This window comes from Rousettus aegyptiacus, unplaced genomic scaffold (genome assembly GCF_014176215.1).
Source record: "Rousettus aegyptiacus isolate mRouAeg1 unplaced genomic scaffold, mRouAeg1.p scaffold_m13_p_12, whole genome shotgun sequence".
NCBI lineage: Eukaryota > Metazoa > Chordata > Mammalia > Chiroptera > Pteropodidae > Rousettus > Rousettus aegyptiacus.
In genome coordinates, this window is record NW_023416287.1 from 79,414,219 (window position 1) to 79,440,674 (window position 26,456).

General features: G+C 32.9%; 1 protein-coding gene across 3 annotated transcripts in view; it reads left to right on the forward strand.

Moving 5' to 3' along the window:
- Positions 1-26,456, forward strand: part of DCC (DCC netrin 1 receptor) — a 1,187,310-nt gene that overhangs the window by 1,027,974 nt on the left and 132,880 nt on the right. For all 3 annotated transcript variants that reach the window (XM_036230053.1, XM_036230054.1, XM_036230055.1), the window contains one exon: positions 13,637-13,831. In XM_036230053.1, the coding sequence (XP_036085946.1) occupies positions 13,637-13,831 (195 nt within the window). The remainder of the gene's footprint in view (positions 1-13,636; positions 13,832-26,456) is intronic.

Here is a 26,456-nt window from a genome sequence, read left to right on the forward strand (position 1 = left end):
TGATATTCACTGAGAACAGGGCTTTGAGAAGGAACACATAAAGCTTATTTTCAGCGTAGTGATAAATCTAAGGTGATGAGACCACCTATTAAGAAGGAACACTGCATATTAAAACTTTCATACTCATTCAAAAAATAGAGTCTGGAAAGTAGAAAATCTCTGGGCAGAAGAATGAAAAATGAGAAAAATAAGTTTTTGACTAATTGCAAGAAATTAAAGAATAGAAAAAAATAAGGAAGAAAGGGAGGAAGAAGGGAAAGGAAAATGTTGTATGAGTTGTAGAAGCTGAATAATGGCTCCCAAAATGTCCATATCTTTTAATATGTTACTTTACACAGCAAAATAAATTTTGCAGATGTGATAAGTTAAGGATAGTGAGATAGGGGCTCATCCTGTATTATCCAGGTGGACCCTATGTTCTCACAAGGGCCCTTATCTGATGGAGGCAGGAAGATCAGAGTGACAGAAAGAGATGTGACAAGAAAAGCAGGGGTTGGAGTGATGTGGAGCCTTGAGCCAAGGAAGATAGGCAATCCCTAGAAGAAGCTGGAAAAGGCAAGAAGATACATCGACCCTATAAACTCAAAAAAGAATATAGCCCTGCTAACACCTTGGTTTTAGTTCCCCAAGACTGATAGTAAAGGTCTGACTTCCAGGAATGTAACATAATAAACGTGTATCGTTTTAAGCCACAAAGTATGGCAGGAAGAGGAAACGAAATGTTTTTTGGTATCATCTGAGTCATTGACAAAGATGAGTATACTTGTATTAAAATAAAAGTTTGCATAACATAAGTTATCTTGTATTTTAGCTTTGTATCAACATCATTTTTAGCCCAAAGGATATGAAAAATATGAGCACTAAGCTTGAAATTAAAAAGTAGGTCAAGAAAAGAAAACAGTTATATAAATGGAAGACTCAAAAATCTGGACTTTTACAGTCTAATCAAAGTTTAATTTGAGCCAGACACAGAGATAAACAGTGTAGTATATCCTATGATGATAGACTTACCGACTAGATAATGTCAAGAAAATAAGCAAAAGCCCCAATTTTTCTATTATTTGATGGAAGAATAACACTATGTAAAATTATATATCCAGCCAAGAATTGCTTTAAATTTTTTTTAAAAGAAGCTATATAATTTCTAAATCACTGAAAAAATAAAACTAAATAAAATTTTATGTAACAAAATACAGAGAATAAAGCTATTAGAAAAGAAAAATGAAAAATAATTCTAGGTGAGAGGAATTCTAAAATTGAACAAAACTGAATTTGCCTTTTTTTAAAGAGACTTACAGATCTTGTTTAAAGATTTAAACTGTATATTTTTAAAACAAGGAAAAATATTAAATAAATGAAAATTAGACAAAGATTTTTATCAACAAATTTACAAATCCACATAACATTCGAATAGACTTTTATCATTATAGAAGTAATAAATATATATTATTGTAAGAAAATATATAGGCCATTGTTGTATTCAGAGATTTTAACATGTCTGTTTCAGAAATGGAAAATTTAAAAAATGAAGGAAGGGATAGAGATTTATCTATCTGACATAATCGAAATATGCACACAATTAGAGAATCACAGTTTTGCTCTAAACATCCAAAGAATGTGTAGTACTCGGCTATTAAGAAATGGATATTGAAGTTGTTGGATCACACTAAACACATTAATTGATGACCATGTAATTAAACTAATAGTTAATATGATACCCAATATGTTTGGAAATGTAAAAAGTACTTCCAAATAACTCATTAGTCCAAGAGATCATATTACATCTAGAATGTAACTTTTAGCACCTGATAGCTAGACAATCTAGTTTACTTATGTACTTATTAGATTAAAAATATTAGGCAAAGTTTTATAAAATTTATTTATTTATTTATTTATACTTTTTATATGTAGTTTATTAGTTTGCTAGGGCTGCTGTAGATTTTTTTATTTTTAACAAAAGTGGAAATTGTGTTTGTTTCACTATTATTTTGAAAAAATCTATAATGAAAGCCAAGGATATGCCATTAACACACATCCAAGTAAAAGATATCAATTTGAGGGTTTATAACCAGTGAGCTTACCAATGTAGTCCTTGGTGATAAAACGATGTTAGTAGGAGATTTTATGCACTGAGGAACAAATGCAGGTGGTGTGTTGTGAGAAAGGAGTTCTTTCACATGGGCTTTTGATAGGGTCACTCCTGATATTCTGTGCTGCTAATTGACAAATAGGGTTATGGAGTGAGATGAGGCAGGGATACAGCAGCTGATGTATCATCAAACTGAAGAATCCAGCCTCTTGCTCTCATTCAAGTAAAACTTCTCTTACTTATAGGAAATGTCACTGGCAAAGCCAAAACGGATTTTTGAAAGCAATTTAAAATGTAATTTTCGAACTTGGGCAAGAGGTTATAAATCTCAGAGCTCCACTGTACAAAGGATGGTACAAATTATGTAGACTTGGATAAGTGTTTGAAGAAGTTTCCAATCCTTTCCTTGACCCTAGCACCCTTTCTAATGTGCTCATGAAATGTTCGATCCACTTAGGGATCGCTTACTTTTTCTAGGTATAATATAGTAGATAAAACTGTGGACTCTAAAGTCTTTATAACTAGGTTTGAATCATCTCCATTCTCTGTATAATCTTGAGCAAATGACCTAACTTCCCTAAGACCCGAGTTTTCTCATCTTTAAAATAGGGTATAACAACAGTTTCCATCTCAATGGATCTTTGTGGGAAGTAACTATAATGGCAAAAAAAAAAAAAAAAAAGTTCTTGACAGTGCTTCTGATATATATTAAACACTCAATAAATGCTTATTATTGTTGCTGATTTTGATAAATTAGATTCAGATATTGACAGTAATATGAAATACCAATACGATTGGTCTTATGACGCTTCTTCTTGTTCATGATGATAAAACCTTGTTGTCTGCATTAAAAGAATAGATACATTCCCAGCAATACAAAAGTAAAGCATGCATTCAGTACATCTTGACAGCGCACTATCCAATTGAGATATAATTTAAAGGGATGTCATTATATAATTATATAATATCAATAGAGACAGAAGAACATTTTGTAAAGTAAGGCAGCTATTACCAATTTTTTAAAAACTTTTTTTAAATGTTAATATGGGAATATAAGGAAGCTTTCAAAATGTTATTGTTTTGGCCAGAAACTAAAACTAAACATTATACTAAATGGTAAAATACTAAATACATTGTCTTTAAGATCCAAACAAACCAGAGATGCTTCCTATTATTTCTGCTATATGATAATATAGAGGTTTTGGTAAGAAAATAAAAACAAAAAACTTAAAATGCCATAACATTTTATTACAGAAGGAAAGAAATGTAATTTTTATAAATGGCGTGTTTGCATTTGGAAATTCCAAGAAACTACACTAAAAGCCTATTAGAATTAAGAAAATTTAATAAGGTGTATATATGTGTGTGTGTGTGCGTGTGTGTGCGTGTGCGCGCGCGCGCGCATATACACACAAAGATATTTTCTATATGTATATACATATATATTTACATATATATGTATATGCAAAATAGCTTTTTCTTATACTAGCAATAATTAATTTAACATTAAAAAATGAAATGCATTTATAGAGCAACCTAATATATAATACCTAGGACTAAATTTAACAAGATATAAAACATATATGAAGAAAATACCATTTTAAAGATATAAAAGAAGACATGAATAAGTAGATACATACGTTGCTTGATGCAAAACCTTACTCTCATATAAATGTTAGTTCTTCCCAAATTAACAATTAATTTAATATAATTTCAATCAGAATGAACTTCATATGGAAGAATAAATGTAAATGAATTCCGAGAAGTTTTGGAAAAGGAGAATAACCATTAACATTTACTATAAAGCCTGATTTAAAATCAATAAAGTACTGTCTGACATAGAAATAAACAAGTAGATCAGTGTAACAGAACATAGAAGACAGAAATTTTGCTTGCTATATTTGAGAAATATATCTAAAATAAAGTTGTCATTTCAGTGAGTAGATTATTCAATAAATGGTGGTGAAACTTGCCATTACTTTTGGTAGACAAAAAGCTTTCTTCTCTTACATCGAATTAGTTGATGGTGGTAAATTCTACTGATAGAATTGAAGGCACAAGAGTACGAAGTTATCATTTCTTCTATACTTCAGAAATTAAAGGTCACAGGTGTTTTTAAAGATTTTGTTATTTTTTTTCTTTTGGTATTTTCAAGTATAGAGAGGATGGAGGGCTCAAATATACATCCTTTTATACAACCAGAGGTCGTGAGCTGATCTTTCAAGATGTCAATTGTATTATAGCTGGCCGTGTTCTTCCTCCTGTGTCCTTCACATGGGGACTGGTACCGGTGACCACCAGTCACCTAATCCAGCAGGTTCCCCTCCATCCTCAACTCCTACATTTCTGCTCCCTGCCAGTATACATTCATTCGCTAAGACCAATAATTCTACCTCCCTGTTAGATTTGGCATCTGTCCTCTCCTGTTCACTCCCACCACCATACTTTATGTCAGGTTCTCATCATTTGTTTCCTAAAAATAGCTTCCCCCACCCCCAACCCAGTTTGCTCTCCCTCCTCTCTAGACTCCATAGTGCTGCCAGAACGATTTTTCATAACCAGATCTGATGCCATTTTCCTCTTTCTGTTGTGGTCCTGTTCTTCAGCCTCAAGTCCATCACATCTTTGCATATCTTCATGCCCCTCCACATTCCCTTTATCACCTTACACATCCGCACTTGGCATCTTCTCCACCAGAATGTCCTTTCACTTGACTTCACACCTACTTATCTTTTGAAAGTCACTGAACGTTTTACTTCTTAGAAGCTTTCTCTTGTCATAGTTTCATTCAGATATCTTTCCTCTTAACCTTCTATTTTGAGCATACTATCTCAGCATTTATCCCACTCTTCTCAGTAAACTGGAAACAGAGATCATGCTTTTATTCGACTTGAACTTCTCAGTGCCGTGTACTGACTGTGTCTCTTACATAATAGTCACTCAGTTAATATTAAATAGGTGAGTGAATATATTAACATTCATAGCTAGGTATTAGTTAAGTAAAACTCATACAGTTTATACCGTCTGATTCCTCGTTTTTATAGTCAAAAAACAATTACAGATAAATGAGAGCTAGAAACACCCATTGGTATATTTTCCTTAAATGTAGAAACACATTACCTTTTCCTCATCTAAAATATTAAAATGAAAATCCAAGTTTTCTACAGAGCAGCTTAGCATAAGATTTTGTATATAACGTGTTTTTTAGAGCAAACAGATTTGTTTGAGCGAGTAGGGATATAATCTGGTTAGAAGGGAAGAATTCATGGAAATACATATGTAGCAAGGACTGAGACCCTATCTACCATACCCATTTCAGAATGGGGTTTATCGTTTGGAGGGCCAAAAGTCTGGAGATTATTCACCATGAAGTAGCTGTTAAAATGCATCATGACAGAAACATCTGTGATTTTAATGATATTTTATGATATTTTAAGTTGGTGTCTTTGAACTCTAAATTGAGAGAACAGATCCTTCAGATCTTGATAGGCTCTGATTCCATAGCTGCTCTTAGAAAGCCGCATCACCTCTAACTGTCAAACTCAGCTTTTCCTACCCAAGAAGTCAGGAGCTTGTAAATAATACTGAAATTCATTGTGTGTGTGTGTGTGTGTGTGTGTGTGTGTGAGCGCACGCGTGCGAGCGTGTGTATTTTCCCGTGTTCTGTTTGACACGCCAGTCTCCTTCCTAAATAGGTATATGAACTTTCTGGTGATACCTGTCAAATCAGGAACTCCACAGAAAGAGCTCATGTTTATCCAACATTGAACAAAAAAAAAGAAAAGAAAAGAAAAGACTGGTGTCTCCCTATCAATAATCTGAAATTGGACTATTGCGATTTCTCCAAACAAGAGAAGGCCGGGGAAGGAAAGAATCTTTATTGTTTTGTTAAGATTGAACTTGGGACGTGGCACTGAGTGTCTCTTTCCTGGGGAATATCTTAACTTCTTTTCTTCTTTCTTCCCACTGAGTTATCGTCAGTGTGAACCATGATCGGCATATAAACATTCAGAGGTTATAGGACCTGGAATCTGATCAGTTGTCTCTTCGGGGAGATGTCGATTATTGACTGGAGCTGGGCAGACAAGTTTATTCTAGTGGTCTGCCTTTATTGTCACTAGGAGTAAATTGTCGATATTAGGCATCAAAGGACACAGATGAGCAGCACCGCCACCCCTGCCTCAGTTCTACCAGTTTAATTGACACAGCTTTAGGAAACACTTTTTTTTTTTTTTCCAGAAGTAGAATTCACTGTTGGGATACTGAAGGAATGAATCTGTCAAAACTCCCTGTTTACAACAGTGACTATATACCCACTTGCTCCCCTTGAATTTTTTTTTCTTTTTCCTGATTTTGTCCTATATCGTATTTTCTTTTTAATTTTTTCCAGCTTTCTTAAGCTATAACATGATAATTACCATAATAAGGTTAGTTAATACATTCATCACCTCACATAATTACCTTTCTGTGTATAGATGATAACACTTAAGATCTATGCTCTTAGCAACTTTTAAGTATATAATACTGTATTGTTTAGATCCCCAGAATTTGTTCATCTTGTAACTGGACATTTATGCCCTTGGACCAACATCTCCCCATTTCCCCACCCCCTAGCCCCTGACAACCACCAATTTAATTTGTTTTTATCAACATTTATTTTCAATTTCAACAGCAGTAAGAGTTAAATTAGCACTAGACAAATAAAAGTAGCTACCAATTAAGTAAAATAATGGAATATGAGATTAGTTAACATAAAACAAGGCTGAAGGAAAACATTAAAAGTAAGCAAAAGACGAAAAGTTAAAATTATAAATCCTAACTTTAAAAAGTAAAAAAAAAAAAATGAGATTAAGTAACATAAAATTTATGGAATTACTAAGACCACGAACTGTGCAAAACTTTAAATGATAAAGCGTTTCTTGAAATGCTGAATATGACGCTTATGCATAATATGTCTCCATAAACTTTAGCCATTGTTGTTATTAGGAACAAGAACAAAAACCTGGATGGTAATTTAAAAATTGAATGCTGAAAATAAATAAGATTAGTCAAAAAAAGTATATATATGTAGCAAAATGAAATTTTAAAATTCATTATTTACATTAATACTGAGGGATTGGGGAAAGGAATGACTACAAAGTGGGCAGCAGGAGAAAAAAATCGAGGCTGATGGAACTGTCCCGTACCATGGTGAGACTGGTGGATCCATGCTCACTGGGTTTTTCAAAATGAACAGAACCATATACCACTGAATGAATATTGGCTGCCTATACATTTAAAAAACATACTTAAAAATTAATACTGAGATGATGGTAGGAACAGAATTGAAAAAAATAATACATTAGAGTTTGAGGGTGAATAGGTGTGGGTTTTCCACTATAATAAATAAATAGCATTCAAAGTTGGCAGAGATGAGTGGCTTAAGGAAGATAATGCCCATTGGTGAGAGAAGGCTGGGCTAATAGAAATGGACGCATTAGTATGAACCAGACCTGTCTGGGAAGACAGTGTTTGGGTATGCATCACATTATGCAATTCTCTATAAAGAAATATATGCTATGTTATTCCAATTTTTTTTTAATTCTTACTTTATGGAGTTAGAGAAAATTGTGGTAATTTTATATTGACAGTGTATACGACAGTTGTATTGAACCTTATAAATAATAGAGACCTTCGTTTCCATATTTTTGAGTACTTCATGCCAGGAACTGTTCTAGCTCCTAGAGTGACAGAATTTTTGGAAGGAGTTGAGACAATAATGAAATAATCACATTAAATAGGTAGCAGAGTGAGTGATAATAAATACTAAGGAGGATAATGAAAGGAGATCATTAGGAGATTGGAATTATTAGAGATTAGGAAAAACTAGCCATTTTTAATATAGTAACCAGGGAAGGCTACACCTGGAAATTAAGTAACAAAACCCTAAAGGAGGTGAAGGAGAAAGGTATGTCCTAGGGAAAGCATCCCAGGCAGAGAAATACAAGTTCCCTGAGGCCAGAGCATGCCTGGGAAGTGTGAAGAACAGCAAAGTGTCCAGTGTGGTGTGGACAACTGGGGTGCAGTGAGCAGGTGGGGAAGGGGCAGATCAAACATGACCTTTAGGTCATCGTAAAGAAGTTGGCTATATCAACATCATTTGGATGTTAGTGAAGTTGACAAGTAAGGGACAAATGGTTAATATAGGATCTTCCCCTGAAAATAAATTTCTTTATTTAAAAAAAGGGCTGGGGGAATTGAGTACCTGAAATAAATTAAAGAGGAAAAGGATGAGGAATTTATGAAGAAGGAAGTCTGAAGGCGAATAAAATAAATTTTAACAACTATTCAAGATCCCTCACCTCCCTTGGCCTTGATATTGAAGAATGCCAAATGAGAGACTTGGCCTCCATCCTCAGTTTTCTTCTCTGAATAATGAGAATTTTTATTGTAATTTATTTTTTTACACACATATACTAAATCTACATTCATACACAGTTATTTTAAATTTCTCCTATTTTAAATTTCTTCCTATATGAAAGGCTGATGGCTTCCATATCTGTGTAAGTGGCCATGGCCTTTCACCAAATCCCCATACTTTATACTCGTCTAATACTATGACATCTGCATAGATGTGACTAATAGACATCTCAAACTTAACGTGACCCAACAACTCACTTGTTTTTCCTCATCTCAGTACATCATCCGCCATATGCTCCAGCCAAAGATAAATGAGTTGTCATCCAGTCTCCTCTTTCCTACGCCACTCACATCCAATCTATAGCTTTGTTGACTTCACCTTCCAAATGTCCCAAATATATCCACTTCATTCCCACACTGGCCATACAGATAAGTGCAAAAGCATTTTTAAAATACACATAACATAAAATATGCCATCTTAATTATTGTTAAGTACACAGTTCAGTGAATTCACCCTTCTCCACAACTCCTCATTTTGCAAAACTGAAACTTTTTCCTATTAAACAACTTGATAACTCCCACCTCCCAGCCCCAACAATCACCATTCTACTTTCTGTTTCTATGAATTTGACTACTCCGAGTACCTCATATAAGTAGAATCATGCGATTGTCCTTTTCTGACTGGCTTGTTTCACTTAGCATAATGTCCTCAAGGCTTACTTATGTTGTAGCATGTGTCAGAATTTCCTTTCTTTTTAAAGCTGAAAAAATTCTATTGTGTGTATAGAGCACATTTTGTTTATCTGTTCATTCGTTGAGGGACACTTCGGTTGTCTCTACCTTTTGACTATTGCTATGAACATGGGTATAAAAATACCTGTTTGAATTCCTGCTTTCATTTCTATTGGGAATATGCCCAGAGGTGGAATTGCTGGATCATACGATAATTCTATTTTAATTTTTCGAAGAACTGCTGTAATGTTTTCCATAGCAGCTACACCATTTTCCATTCCCAGTTGGTGACTCTTTATCTTTATCTTCCTTTATACCCTCTGCCTTCCAGTCATAATGGCTTCCTTTGCTTTTTTTTTTTTTTTTTTTTTTAAAAAAAAAAAAAAAACAACCTCATTCCTGCTATAGGGCTCCAGTGGCCATTGTTACCTCTGCCTATGGAGCTTCCGTCTTGATGTTTGCTTGACTGGCTCTTCTGATCATCCACCTTAGACTCTACCAAGGACACCGGACTTGATGAGTCCATTACTATGCCATTGGCATAGCACTTATAAGTATCTCATGATTTCCTTGTTCATTCTTTGTTTTTTTTGTCTTACTGACCCCCCAAAACTATATCCCCAATACCTACTACTATGGCTGGCACATAGGAGATGCACAGTAATTGTTGAACTGTCACAGGGGTCAATCTATATGTGAACTTTGCTCATTAATGGAAATCTGTAATCACCACTCAAAGAACAATCAGTGTTCTTTAGAAACAAATTAAGACAGAATCCATAATTTCATAGTATAATCAAGAATGGCAGTTGACCTAGTCATCTTGATAATTCAGACTCCAGTAAAAAATTTGGGCCTCATTAATTTGGATGTTTCAGGCAAAATTTGTTCTTTGGTTGCAGATTATTTCAATAATTGCCTTAATACTTATCTGTGCTTTATCTATGCAATCATTGTCCTAGAGGTATGTATTAAATCTTCCATGTACTTCTAAGTAGGAAATTTTAGCCTCCAAACAAAAAGAACTAGTATCACTTCCCTACTACAGCAAATTTTCTAAATTGACATTTTATAGTTTATTCCACTAGTGACTATTTTCATAATCCATAAAGTCATCTGTGTCAGAGAAAACTTACTCATATAGGATAAAAGGAAATTTTTCATTTCTATCTCTATGTTAATAAATGAGAAGGGGGAATAAATGGACTATTTCAGATTTATGAATAACCTTCTAACACAGTCATCTTTCTGATGAGACCATGTATTATGAATGGCTTAGGTCTAACACTGCCTTGATTGGCACCCTTCTTTCTGGCCCTATGATCTTAATTAGGTGGTGAAAGGCCATGAGATATTTTGATGAAGAGGCAGAATATATGTTTATATACTAATGCCCTTATTTTTTATAATGTTAAAATTGTTTGTGACATTTGGATCTAGGACTGAAACTATTTTTATACAGCGAAATATAAAGATGTGTCATGTGTACTAACAGCCCTTCTTCCACAAGATCCAGTGTGTAGTGTGCATGCATCACCATTGTACCCCTGAAACGCGAATAGATATAATTTTGTGGGTGCTAACTTAACTAACTTGCAGAGGAGCTACTCTGTTGTTTGCAGAAAGATGGAGAAAGTTATTTCTCTGAAAACATTTTAAATAGTTTTTTTCATTTTATTGTGAAAGATGTTAAATATTGTCATTAAAATTAGTAGTCTTTCATATTGTTTGTAAAAAGTCACAATTGCAGAAAATCTGAATACTATTTGGTTCATTTTCTAAATATAAAATTATCTTATCATTTCAAAAATTATTGCAAAAGCTTCAAATGTGTTCAACTGAATTTATTGTAGAGCCCATTACATTTCAAGGACACTGGAGGGCCTTTGTGAAAAGTGTTAATCCATCCTTTTCATCTCTTTTATTACTTTTACTTAAGTTTTATAGTGGGAAATCCTTCACAAACATTGTGTCTCTGCTGTTAAGGTTTATGTCCACATTTTGAGATAATTTTTTATGATGCCTTTGCATATTACATCACCAGGATTTTTCAGGACAGACAAATAATAGCTTGTCTCCTTTTATTCACAACTGGGCATCTTCAAGAAGAAAAGAAAAGCATGTTTAGAAAATGCTGTTGATGTAGCATGTTTAGAATGTAGCATCTTTTGAAAAGCTGTTAGTATGGTGCCTATTTTAAAAACATTGATAAAAGACTCTCTTCTATATATTACTTAAGCTGGAAATGTGCGTGTTGAAAATGGGTAAAGTTGGTGCTACAAATTGCATCTCCTTTTGCTATTCCATCAAGGAGAAAAATATATTATAATATTACCTTTAAACATCAAATTCTCTTGCATAATTTGACATAAGTTACCATTAGAGAGTTTCAGTTAGGAAAGAAATAGTGAACACAAATAGTTTGAATAAGGTTCAAATCACTAATATTTTTGAGTACCTATTATTAATTGCTAGGAACTGTGCTAAGCACTTTTAATGGAGTATGAAAGTTTAGATGGGCACATTCTTTCTAAAATTTCTTCCCAGAATACTTACCTGATTTTTTAAGAATAGTTTACATGTGCCTATAATAAACCTATCAAAATATTTATAATAATATATTCAACTACTTTTTTCTTGTCTCTCAAGAATGCAAGTTTCATATCTATCATATTTACTCTCTCCTGTGTCCTGATTATTAGGGGTACCTGTCCCACACCCTAAGCATAGTAGACAACCTATAAATATTTATTAATCAAATGATGATAAGTGTCCAAAAATATTCAAATATTTTTAGGATGAGGTTATAGGGAAGAATGATGATGTAAAAATCAGAATAACGGTTTATTAAAGTTGAACGCACAATCTCCTTAAAAGAAAATTTATATCTAGGTAGCATGTGCATTCTCTCCCTAATTGCTACTCATAATGAGAATGCTTTTATGCATTATCTCATTAAGTCTTCCCACCATCATCTGAGACCATTGCTATCCTTATCTTCATTCTGCATGTGAGGAAACCGAGGCTTAAAGAGGATGAATAAGATCTTAAAATCTCTCACAGCTAGTGAGCATACAGTGCAAATTTGGACTCTTCTCTTTTTCACTTCCATAGCTCAATCTTTGAGTCTATCAATAATTTGGAATGCCAATTTAATTTGAAGGTAAACTCAGAGAAGATAAATGAGGTCATGAAGACACACAGCTAATAAGTGACAAAGCCTGATATTAAACCAAAGTTGCACACTCCAAAGGCCACGAGGCTTTAATCCAGGCCACAATCTCCTTTACTTTCCTAATAAGTGAGCTTTTCACAGATTCAATAAACCATACATTAGTCAGTTACCATCCTAACCATGCTGAGCAAACCATGGCCCTAAACTGTTTTCTCCTGACAATTTCTTAAGAAAGGACTGGCACGTTTATTTATTTGTTTATTTATGTTTTACTTAAATCCGAGTAAGTAATCCTTGGGGAAAACAGTTTTTGATGTTTCATTTTCCTTTCAATTCTTCTTACATCTTCCTTGATTTTATTATTGAGCAAGGGTCCGCTGCCTGATGTACAGAAGAGCCAAAATTATGACAACAGCCTTTAGAGAAGAAAGAGCTTATTTATTTAATGCTGAGTTGACTTACAGGAGACAGGAGGCACAGCTCAAATCCGTCTCCCAGATCTGGCATCCGGACAAGTTTTAAGGGTTAGGGAGAACAAAGTGGCATGAGGTAACGTTGGTGGAGCAAGTTTTGATTGGAGGGTTTTAGAACTTGGCTAATTATGGTATAGGGTCAAAGGGCAAAAGGAAGGACAAAGGAATTCCACTCTATCAGGGTTTGATTTGTCATTTTTATATTCATCCATATTTGGTCTGGGCTTTGCATCTTTCTCATTGAAGGACCTCTTGCTTTAGGGCTCTAGTAGCCACACTTCCATTACTCAAATTTGGTAAACTTAAGATTCTTGGTTCTGGGCTCATCCTGAGGACAGGGATCGCACATGCGCAGTGAGTGCTGTCTCTGTAAAATAACTCAAAGATTGCATTAATTGCCAATCTGCTTTAGGGAACAGAACCAGTTTTAAGCTGGTCAACGTGATTTGTGTGCTGTTTCAATTTCACTCTGCTAATGACACCTAAGAAGAAATACATGGGGAAAAAATCAGCCTAAAGAAAAAACTATTAGAATAAAGATGCATGCTGCTACAGTCCCCATGGAAGGAATTCAGTACCCTCTTGTGCTTAAGAAACTCTAGTCAAACACAGAAAATGTATCATATGCTGAAACAGTGAGGAACATGGGCCATAAGTGGTGCACCGATAAGGATCTGTGGAACATATTAAGTCTTGTTTAAATGAAATGTTACCATGCTGTATGTGCTATTATGAGACAGGCCGGTGATGCCTCTTTTTGAATTTTAGAGTCTCAAGTCCCTGACCAGCCAAGCTCTCTTCATGTGAGGCCCCAGACTAACTGCATCATCATGAGTTGGACCCCTCCCTTGAACCCAAACATCGTGGTGCGAGGTTACATTATTGGTTACGGTGTTGGGAGTCCTTATGCCGAGACAGTACGTGTGGATAGTAAACAGCGATATTATTCCATCGAGAGGTTAGGTGAGTACCTGTGATTTTTATTCTATTAAGGGAAATAAATGACATCTAAATTAATTTTTTCTTAGAAAATTATTTTTTGGAATTTTATTTCAATTTGAATCATATATTAACTATTAATCTTTTATCAGTCCACACACACACACACACACACACACACACACACATTTTTCTCTCTGGATTTTCACATTAAGGAATTTTATCTGGAGAGATTCACAGTGTGAGTACCCTGGGATACACCCTTGCTTATGTGTGGTAAGGATTTAAAAAGTGCATTGGATAATTTTTCTTTTTCCACTGATAAATTGAAACTTCTGGTCTTAATAATTCTTATAAAATAAAAGTCAACACATTCTTCATCTTTTTCTCACTAGGAAGATATTCTGTCAATTTTTCTTTAACCTTGAATTATCTAGCCACGCTATCTTCTTTTTCCTTTGCATTTATAGATAAAGCTTTATGGCTATGTCATTATGACTGTAATATAACTAAATGAAAAAAATGAATTTTAAGTCAAGCTGGTAGCTTAGAGTTATCAAACTTGTCTCTACATGTATTTCTGATTTCTCCCCAATCCAAGTTCTCTTATTATTCTCGACCTCAGTTTACTGAATACAATACTTGAATTGTGATATTTCAGAATTCATAGAAAATCTGTTTATTCAGAGAGTGCTAAGATGTATAAAAGTGTTCCTATTCATTTCATATCTGATTTTCCATAATACAATGAAATTATATCATTAACAGAGGGAAATTAAAGAAATATATGTTATATACACGGCGCCAAGAATTTAAACAATTCTCATAAAGCAAAAAGGAAGTTGATTCTACCTGTTGGTTTAACACTATTTTATTTGCAATGAAGTACGCTGATGTCCTCAAACTCAGCCTGATTGGGGAAGGAAAAGGCTGTAGCCTATTTGCAGTGTCTCTCACAAACAAAACATTTGTGATGAGAATCCTGATTTGAATTTGAATAGCTTTTCTTGCAGTAGCAAGAAAAGATTTTTTAAGTGCAGGAGGAAAATTGTACTGACCCATTCTCTCTATAATCGCTTCAAACACTAATAAGAGAAGCACCTCCTGAAAGTCTTTACAATTGTAGTTAGCTTGGCATTTAGAAATAATATCCTCTCAGTCAGTCCCTGAGTTGGAATATTAAGGCAATCACAAAACTCATATTTTATGGCTGTCAAATCTATGTCAAGGGACTCTCATTTATTCATTATTCAGTATACATTGTTTCTGACAGTTCATCTTGATGCCACGCACCAGAGGGAGAGATTCCCATGGCAGTGCTCAGGCTCCCCTCGGCAGTGTGGACCTTGCGCAAACTCAATGAACTCATGAAGGAAAACTGCAGTGTTTCACTATGTCCCTTTGATAATGATGCTCTTTTTTATCAAAACAAACAAACAAACAAACAAACAAACAACTCTCCAGGAGTCTCCACGTCTAGCAAAGTTGAGGCATTTGGGAGATTAATACCAGTAAATCTCTCCAAATGCTTAACAAAAAATCAAGAAATTTCCCTTGGTAAAGTATGTTCCAGAGAGCAAGGAAAACTGTTAAAGGTAAAATGGGATAAGAACCTATCTCACTGATAATCATGAGTTTACATTTTAAAATTTATCTGGAAAGAGTAATTACTTACATACACCCACATGCACTCACATATATGTATGTATGTGTTACTGTTTCCGCATAGTCCCATGTCTTAACATAAGATAAGAAATAAAATCAGTAGTGTTTTCTTGTTATTCTGGAACCTTTATGGTTATACAAATAAACTGGTATTTTTTCTAACATGTGCGTCACTATTTAGCCAAAGTGTTAGACATATCTTAGTACATATATAAAATAGAAACTATATATTATATATGTGTGTATAAAATATCTAGACAACCGTGTATTTCTAAAGCTTTAAAAATTATATTTCAAATACCTTTTCAAAAAGATACTATGAAAATTGATATGGCTACTTTAATGTTCAGTGGAATGAACAAAACAATTGGTGGTATCTTTGCAAAGTTTGAATGTTTTTTAATCATTAACCTTGTATCCTAGGATCTGTTAAATTCACCAGTTCTACTAGTAGTTTTGTAGATGCTCTGAGAGTTTCCATTTAAAAAAAAAAAATTCATATGTGAATAGGAACAGTTTAACACTTAATTTCCGGTCTGCTTTTTATGTCTTGCCTTTTTTTGCTTAAGATCTCTAGTAAGATGTTGAAAAGACATGGCGGCAAGCATCTTTGCCTTGTTCCTGATCTGACTGGAGACATGAAATAAGTTATTGGAGGTCCTCCATAGGTGTCTGTTAGATTGAGGGAGTTTTCTCATTTTCCTAGCTTTCTGGTAATTTTTAACATGAGTATTTATCGATTTTTTTGTGAAATAATTTTCTCTCTCTTGAAATCATATGATTTTTTTCTTTTTTAATACAATGAATTATATTGAGTGATTTTTGAAGGAAACTAATATTGAATTTCTCATACAAATCCTACGTGATAATGATGTACAACCCTTTTCTTATATTGTTGGATTTGATTTGTTAATATTTATTAAGGATTTTGTGCCAGTATTTACAAGGTCTATTTATCTACAATTTACTTTTCATAGTAGTCACTTTATCTACTATTTTTTTTAATTAAAATTATACCAGTCTTATTAAATTAGATGGACAGTTTGCACTTCTGTTACTGAAAAAATTTGTATAAAATTGATATTATTTATTACTAGAATATTTGATAGAATTTACTATTGAAGCCATCTGGATCTGAGATTTCCTCTTTGATCATGAATGAAAGCTTTTGATAATGAATTCCATTTCTTTAACATATATAAGTATGGTATGTTTTGTATTTTTTCTTATATTGGTTTTGACAAGTTAAATTTTCCATGAAATTTGTGTACTTCATTTTATCATAGTTAGCATAAATTTTCATTAATAATATTTAAATAATATTATTTATAATAACTGCATTTTCATTTTTTTGATATTGATGATTTATGCTTTCTCATATATATGTTGACTAAATAGGGATTTAGCAACTTGTTTTCTTGTCAAAGAGAGAGCCTTTAACATTGCTAATTGGCCCTATTATCTGTCTCTCTTTATTTTTTCAGATCTGCTCTTATTTTGACTATTTCCTATCTTGTACTTATTTTAGTTATACTTTGTCTTCTATTTTTAATTTCTTAAGGTCAAACCTCATAATGTAGACTTTTAAACTATTTGTGTTCCTCTAAGTTCCATTGATATGTTGTATATTCACTATTCTGTAGTACAAAATATTTTCTAATTTTAATTTATTTCTTTTTTCCCAATGAGTTATTGCTTTGCTTAATTTTTTTAGTTTGGGCTTCCTTATATGTCTTTTTATTATTGATTTTTCATTTTATTTTATCATTATTAGAAAATATACTTTTGATTTCCATATTTTTAAACTTACAGAGTTTTATTTTATGGACCAATATACTGTTAATTTTGTTGAATATACTATGTGAACTTTAAAATAATGTGTATTCTACAACTAGAGATAGAGTTGTCTGAATTATCACTTAGATCAAGGTTTTTGATAGTACTTTTCAGATCAACTATGCTTTTACTAAATTGTTTAATTGGTAGTCTATGAATTGCTAAAACTGAATGTCAAAACCAAAACTTCTGAAAAACATGTAATCGTCTATACCTCCCTTTATTTCTGTCAACATTTTTGGTTCATTTATTTTGAGAGTTTATTAAGCCAGTATACATTTATGATTGCAGTGTCTTCTTAGTAAATCAGCTCATTTAGTATTATGAATGTCTTTATTTATTCCTAGCAATACTCTTGATCTTCAAGACAATTTTATATCCATTCTTAATATAATCACTCTAGCCTTCTTATATTTAAAATTTTCATGGTATATCTTCTTCTATCCATTACTTTCAACTTATGTCTTTATATTTAAAGTTCCTCTAACTCTCGTAGATAGTATGTAGTTGAGTCTTGCTATTTTCTGCACTCTGCCTTTTAATTAGTACTTTTAGACCATTAAAATTTAGTGTAATTATGTAAACAGTTGAACTCAGGTCACTATTTTTTTGTTTTCTTTTTGTCCCTTCTTTTTTATTTGCCTGTTTTCTCTTTCCTTACTTCTCCAATTTCTTAATTCAGCAATCTGCCTACTCTTGAATTTGTATAACCTTCAGATATCAAATAGTTTTTGTTTTTGTGTGTGTATTTATAGTTTATGATTGTTATCAATGGGATTGGTGAGCTAAAGGATGCTCATACCATTACAGCAGAACTGGAAACTCAGTCTCTTGTTAAAAATTGTTGGACAGCTGCTCTGGTGAAAATTCTTGATAAAAATAAGATCATTTCCTCAGCAAAGTATTTGTCATCTGAATTGTTTGGTACTATTGTATACTTATTGGTGTGAAAAAAAAATAATTAGAGGAATCACAAATGACTGTGGAATATATAGTTTAATAGAAAACAACATTTTACAGCAGACTTCTGACTAAAGTTCAGACTTCTGACCAAAATTTAGTCATTTAAGAAATTAAATTTGGGTTATCCATTTGACTAAACTCTTTAAAACATATAGTATTCAAGTCCTTATGCAATGGACATGAAAAAAAATAGCATCATGTATCTTTAAAAACTCATGAGGGTCAGAGAACAAATTATTTTGTGTAAATGTCCAAATATAACCATTACTTTTCCAACTAAAATTAATCTAACATGTCAAATATTTTTACAAGGACTTAGCTTCTTCTAAGTCTAATCAACCCATTTAAAACTATCACATATTTTAAGGAGAATTCATTGAAATCTTTTTCCATCACTGATGTGGATTTGCAGAAATGTACACTAAACAAGTGTTCTTAGATTTTGGTGTTACTCTATAAAAAAGAGTTTTAATGATTATCTATCACTTCTTTTGAAGTGTTATAACCCTTCTATAGAAATATATTTTTAGTTCTTGATGAATATTCAATTATTATTTGATGTTTAATAGAGGCCATGGTTTCAATAGACTTATGGTTTCAATAGACTATAAATATACTACAAAGTAAATAAAGATGGAGTGGGATAGGATTTCAAATCTGGGTTCAGATCATATTTTTCTCTCTGCCATAATGTTTAATCTTAGGAAAGTGATTTAAACTGTGGCCTCATAGTATTTCAGTGAAAATGGGGGGGAAAAGTATCTTTTCTATATTTTATGGTCAAAGAGTTAACAGATATTGAAAAGAGTTAATAGAAGAGGAGAATTTGGTCTTTGTAATATATATACATATATATTATCTACATAATATATATATGTAATATATATGTATGTAATATATATAGAGAGTGTGCACAAAATTTACATTGTTACCATTGCAAAAAAATAGTTTTACCTTAATTAAAGATATTCAGTTTTTTAGATAAATTCATTACCTATTTCTAAATATTATTGAAAAATCATTTTTTATAACACAAATTGGAAATATTTTACTTTGAACTATTTAGAGAAAAAAAAGATTAAGACAATGGGTGTTCCATTTACGATTATATTTACTCACAATCCAATAGTATCAAATGAGGGTTTGAATTTTGTCTGAAACAATGGAATATTGGTCATACGTGGCACAGGAGCCTTTCATTCCCGTGCTGTGGGACTCTGTGAGACTCAGTTTACTCATCTGCAAAACAGGATAGTATGCTCCCCTGTTGTGGTGCGTTCAAATCTAAGACCCACAGAGCCAATTGAGATTAATTATGATGAGCTTTTATTAGCCAGCCAGCAACTGACTCTCTACCACGCAGGGTTAGAGGAGATCAACCCAGGGTCTTTGTTTGAGGCAGTTTATGAAGCCTCTGACTACATCCTAGAACAAAGAGAGTAAGGAAATTACAGAAAGCATAAGTTAACTGTTAATGTCTTTCACAAAGATAAATGTATCTGGGGAATTGCTAGATCAAACATAGCCTGGTAGACAGTCTTATTATTTGTATCCTGGAATGTTGCGCCTCTTTCTGGAGCTTTGGTACCTAGAGGAATCACCTCCTTGTTACTGATTTACTGGGAAGCCTTTACCATTACGTTCTCAAAAGAGGCAGCTCATAAAGCCTAAAGCTACATCAAACAAGTAAGCAGATTACAGAAGCAGAAGTTGACCACTAACACAATACAAATACATCACCTCTTACCACACCCTGGTTAATAAGTGAGCAGATTACAGAAACAGACACTGGCCATCTTTATATATTATACAATACATTTCCTAAAACCACACGCAAGCAAGTAGGACAACTCCTGGCACCTAAAGATATTTCTTCCCTGTAGCTGACTTAGCTAGTTGGCTCACTTTGAAAATTTTCAACCCTTAACACCCCTACAGCTCTTTGTGAAATTCAACTGAGATAATAAGAGTAAAGCCATTGCAATTTTTTAAAGTTAAAAACAAATGTACAAGTAAATAAGATCATCATTCTTATTATCATTTTGTACATCAGCAATTTAGTAAATATATATAGTGCAGTTTCATAGGCTTCGAACCGTGTTTTTGTAAATCTTGGAATTTATAGTGTTCCATTTTATCTTCTTTACCTAAAAGTGGACTATATAAAATACAGTTTTAAAAATCGTTGAGGGTTGTGAGTTTTTATACTCAGATAACTCACCAAATGCATAAAATTATATAAAACATATTTACTGAAATTAATTAAATGGAATAAAAAATTGAAACAACACAGTGACATTCAATTGAATAGAAAAGACATAAAAATGAACTCGTGGCTTCTGCTACAACAGAGTGCTGAGAAAATGGTGAGTGGGAAAGTTAGATTCAACATGAGCACCGATTGCCAAGAGAGGAGCGAGAGGGAAAAGGTCAGTCCATGAGATCATTACTCAGAATATATTAGGAAGAATGGTTTTATCTTTTATGATTTTTTTTGAGGTTAGTATCTTTTAAACCTATAGGCATTTTCTAGCAGCCTTTAAAGACAGCCTCGGGGTGATTCATTAATAATACATGCCATTCTATTTGTAACTCTTTTCTCACTTTCTACTCCCTGAGGTCCAGAGCAGATGCATTGTCTTACACCTGGTGAATTTTCTGAGGCTATTTGGAAGAACCTTTTATAAAAGATGAATACTATTATTGAACTAGAGGAGAAAAGACCTCATTAGAGTAAATATATAGATGTATTTATTTATATATTTATTCTTTTTTTTATAAGCTTTCCACATGTCATCTCGTATTTTATAACTTGAGTTGTCATTTGTGAAATCAAATTGATGAAATAAAAGATTACATGGGTCATTTATTCTACCAACATTAAATTCAAATATTCAATCAAAATCTATTCCTCCATCATCTGTATTTTTCTATAAAATGTTTTATTTGGGTCGGACGAATCCAAATCTCTCCTTAATTGCCCATGTCACTTAATGTTTACAGACAGCTAGCTACTCAGTGCATTTCTTCCAAGCACTTTACAAATACCAATCTATTCCTTCATCCTCTCCTTTATGTTAGTGTCCGGTATCATCTCGATATCGCAAATAAGAGAAGACAGCAAGAGAACTACAGTAAACAAGAAAATTGAAAGCTAATTTTTTTAATGTAAAAGTTAAATGTTACATTAATATACTCAGATAAATATTGTCATAAACGGCAAAAACCTAGCTCTCCAGTATGGCGAGAGGAAGCTGGGATCAAATGTGAGCCAGATCAGGGCTTGCAGCTAAAACACACTACTTCGGGGGAAGTTCCACTTCCTACAGGAAAAAAAAAAACAAGGTGTTCTGGGCAAAAACACAGTGAATGGGAAAAGTATCCCTTTAATTCAACAAGTGAGATAGGACACAGTTCTAAATTTCTGATCAAACATGACTTACAGATTCAAGTATGAGTCTCAGTATTTAATCATGGAGGTGTGAGAATTGTTAGCTTGTGAGCTAGGTTTAGGGCTGACTTAGAGGGAAAAGACAGAAAAACAGATGTTGAGCATCTTGCTTTATTAAGCAATTATATGTGTAGATTAATGTTTTTCTTTTTAGTTCTGCCCCCATGTAATTTGAAGCTCTGTTATAAGGTGCATAATTATCTAGATCGTTACATCTCTAGATGAATTAATCACATTACCATTTATAAACTGTTACTCTTTATCAGTGGTAATATTTTTGCTCTGTAACCTACATTGTGTCTGGTTATTACTAACAATGCTGGCCTATTTTTTGTTTGTATGTTAGTATGATATATATTTTCTCATTTTTTTTACTTTCAAACTATTTGTCTTTATATTTAAAGTGGATTTCTTGGACAGACCATGTAGGTTGATGTAGCATTTTCAACCAATCCAACAGACGCTGTTTAGGCCATTTACATTTAACGTGAATATTCATATGAATGGATTAATATCTACCATCCTGCTATTTGTGTTTTATTTGTTGCATTTGTTGTCTCATAAATTGTTTGTGCCCTTTTTACTTCTCTTTCTGCATTTTTGGGGGAGTGAATTAAGTATTCCTAATCATTTATCTTTCATTCTTTATGGGCTCATCAGCTATAACTTCTTTAGTGCTTCCTTTATGATTTATAGTATGTGTCTTTGACTTATCATTATTGACATGACAGAAATATTATACAAGTTCACAAAACATTTTTATTATTTTCCTTAAACAATCAAATATCCTTTAAAGGCTAAAAACTAAGAAAAAGATGTATTTTATATCTAACTGCAGTTACCATTTTTAGTACTCTTCACTCTTTTGTGCTAATCCAGATTTTGAACTGGTATCATTTTTATTTATTCTTAAAGGACCTCCTTGCAATGGAGTTATGCTGGTGATTAATTTTTTTTAATTTTTGTACAACTGAAAAAAGTTGTTATTTTGCCTCTGTTTTTAAAATATATTTGCATTAAAGATGGAATGCAAGTCAACAAATTTCTTTCAGTATTTTTAATGACATTACCTTGTATCTTACCTTGTTTATATTACCCCGTTACCTATAATTACTTGTCTCCGCTAAGACTATTATAATCGTTTCTATCCTGTACCTTTGTACATAATGTGTCTTTTTTCTCTGGCTGCTTTGAAGATATTTTTTCTTTGCCACTAATTTTACTCAACTTTATTATGATGTTTCGGTATAGTATTCTTTATTTTTCTTATGCATAAAATTGTTTGATATTCTTGGATCAGTGGATTCATAGGTTTCATCAAATTTAGGAGACGAGGGGTCATTTTTTCAAGTCATTTTTATTTGTCCCACTCTTACTCCTCTCAACAGGAAACTCCATTACACATATATTATGGCGCTTTTGGTTGTACTACAGTTAACTGATATTTTTCTTTCTTTCTTTTTTTTTTAGTCCTTTTTTTTCTGCTCTGTATGTTTCATTTTTGATAGTTTCTATTACTGTCTTTAAAGCCACTTTGTCCCCCCACCTCCCACACAGGCTAATCTGATCTTAATCCTATTGGTGTGTTTTTTCCCTATTACATATGATAGTTTAGTTTGGATATTTTCTGTATATTCCACTTTCCAGTTAACATGCTCGAACTTTCCCCTACCTTCTTGAACATAAGGACTATAGTTAAAATATCCTTTAATATTCTTGTCTACAGATTCTTTCATCTGTGTCATTTTGAAGTCTATTTCTAATTGTTAATTTTTTGCTTCATTATGGATTGTACTTTTCTGCTTTTTTTCAGATTTAAATGAATTCAGTATAACAATGCATATTATCTACTTTAGGGCAGGTGTGCTTCTTAAACATATTCTCCGACTTGTGTGATGCTGGAGATTTTTGTGTTTTTAAAAAGATTCTCGGGTTTTGTACTAGAACATAGTTTGTGGAAAAATTTTGACCCTTTGAGGCCTGCTGTTGAGTGATTATAGGATACCAAAGCACTGGTACCATCTAAAAGCGTAGGGCTAATTTGCCCTACGATTAAGGTAATATACCTTCTAAGTCTTCTACCTAAATGCCCATAAATTATGTGACTTTTTTAAAATCTGGGTTTTGGAAATCCACTTATTCATGGCCCTAGGTAACCGCCAAAGTCTTTTATTGTTGTTGTTTCTTTCTTTCTTTTTATTTTTTTTCTTGCTAACATTGAATGGTTCTTTCCCCAGCCTTGGGAAATTTCCTCAGACACATTCACTGATAAGTATTCAGATAAAGACTCAAGAGAAACCCTCTGTCCGTCTCCAGAACTCTCCTTATGCATTTCCACCCTCTCTGGGGCTCTGCCTCATGAACTCCAGTTGCTTTGGTCATCTCAGACTGCCAAATCTGTGTCCTCAATTAAGGGAGACCTTTGGGTTCCTTCTGGGTTTCCCCTTTCTCTTCTGTAGCCTGAAAACGTTCTTCGGGCAATAAGCTGGAGAAATCAATGGGTTCACTTTGTTTCTTTTCTCCCAGAGATCACTGACTTGATCTGCCTGATGTCAAATATCTGAAAACTGTTATTTTGTCTGTTTTTTGTTTAAGTGGATCCAGGCAGGAGGGTAAAGCCAATCTTTATTAATCCATTTTTATCAGAAGTGGAAATCCTTTAATAAACAATTAAACAGTCATTTATTATTTCACTACGCCAAAAGTTTTAGCTTTTTAAGAGAATAAAAAAATGCCAAACTGCATTATATCTGTTTCCTGATTTCTGTCACAAATCTCATCAAGAATGGATCCTAACTGTCATATTGTATTTTTGTAGAATAAATTTAACTTGAGTGCTCTTAAAAATAGGTCTCTTAGCCTGTGGAGAAATGAACCTTTATAACTCCCACAGTGCATTCCAAGTTCAGCGAATACAATGTAAATTATAATGTTAACCTCAGCATCACCCCCCCCATCAAAAAACATTCCTCATGCATGGAATATAGAAGGTTTGAGTTTATGACATGCAAATATTTTAAATCAGAAAAATCAATGCACGTTAGCAGCCTCTGGAATAGTTGAGATGAATGAATAAAAAATGAATATAGAGAACGTTTTATTATTTTGAAATGAAGTATATTATAGGTATTGGTTAACGAAATTCTGCTTTGTATTTTTTTTGAAGTAGGATGTAAGAAGAATCATGAAGAATTATTTTTGACCCGAAGTTTGAAAAAGCTGTTCATAAAAACCCTGAATAAATGTCATTTAATGGTAAAAACAATGCAGAGTGTGAATTTACCTCCTTATTCATCCCCAATTAACTTATTCACAGAAATTATATATAGTGAATCAATAGTGAACATAAACTCCAGCTGTATTTCAGACTAGAGTATTGTAATTGATCATTGAAAATCCATATATTGTATGCTGTATAAGCACTTCTAAAAGAAAGTCAACTTACCTTATTGTTATTTTTGCCTTGTAATTTTGTTATTCACACAGGGAATCCCTGTTTATTATCAAAATAATATCAGTAATTTTATAATACAATTTTATTTTGACAGTTTTAAGTGAGCTCTAAGAAGTTTCTATAGAAACATGTAAATATCTATTGTTTATCTCACATTTACTGCATAATGTTTCTCTCTGTCAACACTATTTGCCCGATATCTGTATTCTAAATGTTGTAATGGAATAAGAACTCTAATGATTCCAAAGAACAATATATTTTCTTCTTGTTTCCTTAGCATTTCTTAATCTTTTTGAGATTTACCATAGTAGATTTTAATACTTTTATTTTATATGTAGATGAATTCAACATAACATAATGCATTTTATTTTATATGTAGATGAATTCAACATAACATAATGCATATTATCATAATTTTATTTTATTTCATTTTCAAATATTCTTGGCCATTTAGCCGACATGAGTCGAAATACCAAATGGATGGATTTTCCATAGCGTAGGCAGTTGCTTAATCAGACAACAGAAGAAAATGAACAAAAAATCTTTTGTGGTAAATAATGTGTTAAAATACCAGATGGTTTATCATTTCTTATCAAAATTATTGCATATAATTATTTGTTGAGTAACTATTAAGTATAAGGCAACATGTTGAGCTTAAGGATGCTAAGAAATATAAGGCATATTCTCCGACATATTCTAAGTCTTATGTGATAAATATAAAAATTTTTCTTGAAAAGAATATATGAGGTCAAAGGATTCTACAAGAATAGTAATTGCTTTGGTAGCTTGGATGATGACTTATATATGAGGTTGGTAGAAATACTGCCATGAGAATTTTGATTTAAAGGATGAGTAGGATTTATTCTTATGGAGAAGGACATGATGTAGTATGTACAAGACTCCAGAGTCAATGGAAAACAATGGAGGTGTAAGGTCTAGTGAACAAACCAATTTAACCAGGAGTGAAAATTCATATAAGGTGGTTGCAGGAGTAATGAATAGAGATAACCTGAGTGCAAGTTTGGGACAGAATAAAAGCAGAACTGAACATTCATGGATTCACCTATTCCCAAATAATTTTAAGGTTCATGTTTTATATTTAATAGTCATTTTACTGAGGTGTTGACTCCCAAATACTGAGAACTTAAGTGCAAATTATTTCGCTGGGCAGTAAGTCTTACTCATCACCTAGCCTTTCTTCTCATTGCAATATATCCATCATGAAAAAATAATGTTTCATATTCAAAAGAGTTCTGGGAAAACTGTAATCCAGGTTTAAA